Genomic DNA, 4,864 nt, shown 5'->3' on the forward strand with positions numbered 1-4,864 from the left:
CAAAGTTTCTTGAGGCAAACACAAACATTTAAGGAGTGAACGCAAAGTTTCTTGGAGCAAACGCAAACATTTAAGGAGTGAACGCAAAGTTTCTTGGAGCGAACGCAAACATTTAGGGAGCGAACGCAAAGTTTCTTGGAACAAACGCAAACATTTAGGGAGCGAACGCAAAGTTTCTCGGAGGAACACAAACATTTAGGGAGCGAACGCAAAGTTTCTCGGAGGAACGCAAACATTTAGGGAGAGAACGCAAACATTTAGGGAGTGAATGCAAAGTTTCTCAGAGGAACGCAAACATTTAGGGAGAGAACGCAAACATTTAGGGAGCGAACGCAAAGTTTCTCGGAGGAACGCAAACATTTAGGGGGCGAATACAAAGTTTCTCAGGAACGCAAACATTTAGGGAGAGAACGCAAACATTTAGGGAGTGAATGCAAAGTTTCTCAGAGGAATGCAAACATTTAGGGAGAGAACGCAAACATTTAGGGAGCGAACGCAAAGTTTCTTGGAGCGAACGCAAACATTTAGGGAGCGAACGCAAAGTTTCTTGGAGTGAACGCAAACATTTAGGGAGCGAACGCAAAGTTTCTTGGAGCGAACGCAAACATTTAGGGAGCGAACGCAAAGTTTCTCGGACGAATGCAAACATTTAGGGAGCGAACGCAAAGTTTCTCGGAGGAACGCAAACATTTAGGGGGCGAACACAAAGTTTCTCAGAGGAACGCAAACATTTAGGGAGCGAACGCAAAGTTTCTCAGAGGAATGCAAACATTTAGGGGGCGAACACAAAGTTTCTCAGAGGAACGCAAACATTTAGGGAGCGAACGCAAAGTTTCTCAGAGGAATGCAAACATTTAGGGGGCGAACACAAAGTTTCTCAGAGGAACGCAAACATTTAGGGAGCGAACGCAAAGTTTCTCGGAGGAACGCAAACATTTAGGGGGCGAACACAAAGTTTCTCAGAGGAACGCAAACATTTAGGGGGCGAACACAAAGTTTCTCGGAGGAACGCAAACATTTAGGGGGCGAACACAAAGTTTCTCAGAGGAATGCAAACATTTAGGGAGAGAACGCAAACATTTAGGGAGTGAATGCAAAGTTTCTCTGGGGAACACAAACATTTTGGCAAAAGCATTGAAATATATTTCTTCCTCCCAGTCCCATCTCATATTTTTTCCATCACCATGTCCCTTTAGGGGGCCTGTACCTTTTAGTATATTTATTAAATTCAACTGTATTTAAACACAAGCCGGGAATGTATTTATTTAGAATTTTTTTATCAGAAACAAAAAATCCCTAAACAAAATGACATTGCTATTTCTACAGTTCTTTTATTAAAGTGTACACTTCAGACACGTCAAGGATATGAAGCATGCATCATTCATGTACCAGTAAAATAATGCAACAGGGCACATTATTAACAAAAAACTTTTTTATTTATTACTTTGTACAAAATTGTATGAGACCTTTTTTCAGTGAATCTGAGCATATTCACTCAGGAGGTTTAGATTATCAAAGCAGTCCTGTGTAAAAACTGCAGCCTGGAGTCTATAAGCAGAACAATAGGCATTATTCAGTGTCTTATTGAAGCACAGACCGTGTCTAATTAGTGCAGTATCGTAAAGCAAAACAAAAACAAGAAATATAGACCCTCCCTTCAACACTACCCCCCCCCCCCCCCCCCCAACCACATCGATGTCCGTTGACCCTAATATCATTAACAAAGACAAAAATACCCGTGTATATCTAATTCATTATTACCATGACATACTGTTAACATAACAAATGACAGAAAAACATACTCAAACATGTTAATACATTATGTTATTCCATTATCTGAATGCTAGTTGTAAAAAGACCTGTTGCATGTAAATGGATGTTGACAGTGTCCTGCAGTGTGACATGCTTTATTCCATCTAAAAACTATTTGAATCAACATTTCTTTGTATCATGACATGCAACTTTAATGAATATGGAATATTTGTCCTTAAAAAAATAATTTCTCATTTAAAAGAATGGTTATTGGTGAACAAACCAAATACTAAACAGATTTACAGCCTTGAAAGTCCATATGAGCAGAGCCACTAGTCCGTGGTTAATGGTTGAGGTGATCACACGTAGTTTCGTTTATCATAGTCCCCATTGAGAGATGCACTTTTTGTAGGTGGAGGTACATATTTGAGGGGATACGAGGATTTTTCATCTTGTGGACGGGAGAAACACAGAATTGCTCCTCCGACCAGAAGCATGGCAGATGCTGCCCATCCGATGTAGAGCGCAGCTCCGATTTCTCTCTTCTTTGAATAAGGAACATGAGGGTCGTAGAATTCTGAGATGATGTTATTGGCCATCCAGCACAGAGGAACCAACACAAACAAGCCCGCGATGATGTATATCACCCCTCCGACGTTGACTACTCTGGCTTTAATGGACTCTTTACTGATGCAATTGGTGCACTGAGCGCCGGCGATGGTGATCATCATAGCCAGGACACCCAATACAGCTGAGATGATCGTCAGAGCCCGAGCAGTCTGGAGGTCAGTGGTCAGCGCCAGGACAGAGTCGTGCATTTTACACTGCATCTGACCTGTGCTTTGAACCACGCAGGACATCCAAAGCCCGTCCCAGATGTTTTGCGCCACCAAAATGTTGCCCTCGATGAAGGCGGACACTTTCCACATGGGCAACCCGCAAGCCACCATCACCAAAAGAGTCCCGATGACGCTCAAGCCAAGTCCAACAATCTCCAGACATGCAGAAATCATCTTTGCAAAGTTGTTTTGATGCTCCTTCTCTTAGTTTAGAAAGTCTGGTGAAGTCTAGATTCCCCCGTGAATCTAAAACAGGTGTTTTGAGCTGAAGTATGTCTACATTGCTTGGCAGTGTTGCAGGATGAGATGCAGTTGGGAGTTTTGCTGCTCTGGTATGCAGGGAGGATACTGTTATAGTGCACTCACAACAAAGAGGAGCAGCTCCAGCCAATCAGAGCGCAGCGCGTCTCCAAACAGCCAATCAGAAGTGAGAGGAGCTGGACAAAGCTGGATAACGCTCAACTTCATTACAATTCTGGGGGTGCGTTTCCCGTACAACGACGTAACCTGTTTTTATACAGTCTATGGATGTAACTCGATGCTTCACTACCATAGTACGATGCATCGTTGAAGAAATCAACTAGCTAGACATGACTGTTTCCCGAAACCATATTGTCGCAAAGTGGTTGTTCAACCACGCTGGTTAATGATGTCACGCACGTGGTGGAGTAATAACTTATTTTAATGAATCTGTTTGAGATCGAAATAATGATAGATGTTTTGCTATAGATTACGGACATTGCATCTGAGTAACGTTACTGTTTCTCATTTTTCTCGGTTATTACGCACGCACGTGCGCATGCTTCAAAAACAGTGCTTTAAATCTCTTGACAAACTAAGACGTAAATTACATTTGCATTCTAAATAAAAGATACAGATTGTACTGAATGTCAGCTTGCTTATTTTGCTCAAGATAAGGATGTATTGAGTCCACATGTCATGCAGAAACTGCTTCTATCCACACCTCGAGAGCTGTCGTTCCAACCACAAAACTTGCTGCTTGCCAATGTTGCTTGGAACTATATGGTTTCGGGAAACATCGACTCGTATGCTGAAAACGACAGAACTTGAGACCATAGTTGGCATGCTTTCCGGAAACGCACCCCTATATCATTTTCAAAAAGTGACAGAAGCAGAGATAAGTCTGATTTCCTTGTCTTCCTGATATTCTGAAGAAATGCTCCTTACACAAGGGGGGCAAGTGCCTGGTATTACCGTATACTGTGTGGGTGGGTGTGTGTGTGTGTGTGTGTGTGTGTGTGTGAGGGAGAGCGAGCACACCTGCACCAAATCTCGGTCGCTTCAGCACATAGCCTAGTAATTTGTGCGAAACTTTTCAAATTTTATATGGGGTGTTTTGATGTTGTTCATTGAAGTTCTGTTAATTTGATAACTCGATCGTTTGGCGAAGTAACTGTAATGTGGTCAACAAGTCTTAAACAACTTTATAGGCGTCCGCTTAGAAAAGCCATAAAAACGCAGCACAACCAGCCAAAATAAACAGCCGAGTTACAGTAGGAATTCAGAATACATTAGAAAGGACTATATTTTCATCCATTTGCCTGACTATTTATCTAGCCGTCTTTCTCATTCACTTCAAATAGCTACACACTCTTAAAATTATTTGACACACAAGGCTATTTTAAGGTTAAGTAAAAGTTAAAGTGTTTCCAAACCTGTAAGACTTTTGTTTAACTTCGGAACACAAATAAAGATATTTTTTGATGAAGTCTGAGAGCTTTCTGTCCTTCCATTGACAGTCTACGCACCTACCATATTCAAGGTCTAGAAAGGTAAAGACATCATTAAAGTAATCCATGTGATGTGACTCCAGTGGTTTAATCTCAATTTTACAAAGCGACGCCAGTGCTTTGTTTGCACAAAGAAACATAATTCAGGAACACACACACACACACACACACACACACACACACACACACACACACACACACACACACACACACACACACATATATACCGGTATATATTTTTTTAAACAAAGCACTCGTTTCGCTTCATAAAATTTAAGTTAAACCATTGGAGTCACTTGGATTACTTATGATGTCTTCCCTACCGTTTTGGACCTTGAATGTGGTAGTTGCGTAGACTGTCAATGGAGAGACAGAAAGCTCTCAGATTTCATCAAAAATATCTTCATTTGTTTTCCGAAGATGAACAAAGGTCTCATGGGTGTGGAATGAATTTTTTGGGGGTAAACTAATACTTTAAGTAATATCGTTTTTTAATCTGGCTATTTGCAATTGAGTCCTAAA

The 4,864-nt window shown here is 41.3% G+C and overlaps 1 protein-coding gene across 1 annotated transcript; it reads right to left on the reverse strand.

Moving 5' to 3' along the window:
* Positions 1–1,311: 1,311 nt before the first annotated feature.
* cldn5b (claudin 5b) lies at positions 1,312–2,913 on the reverse strand. The gene has a single exon (XM_084399728.1). The coding sequence runs from the start codon at positions 2,763–2,765 to the stop codon at positions 2,112–2,114; it is 654 nt and encodes a 217-aa protein (XP_084255854.1). The 5' UTR covers positions 2,766–2,913; the 3' UTR covers positions 1,312–2,111.
* Between the last annotated feature and the right edge of the window lie 1,951 nt (positions 2,914–4,864).

Source organism: Rutilus rutilus (genome assembly GCF_951802725.1).
Source record: "Rutilus rutilus genome assembly, chromosome: 25".
Lineage (NCBI taxonomy): Eukaryota > Metazoa > Chordata > Actinopteri > Cypriniformes > Leuciscidae > Rutilus > Rutilus rutilus.

Bases quoted from the DNA above. Each gene is read 5' to 3' on its own strand.
- cldn5b (XM_084399728.1), bottom strand. From the start codon at position 2,765: ATGATTTCTGCATGTCTGGAGATTGTTGGACTTGGCTTGAGCGTCATC.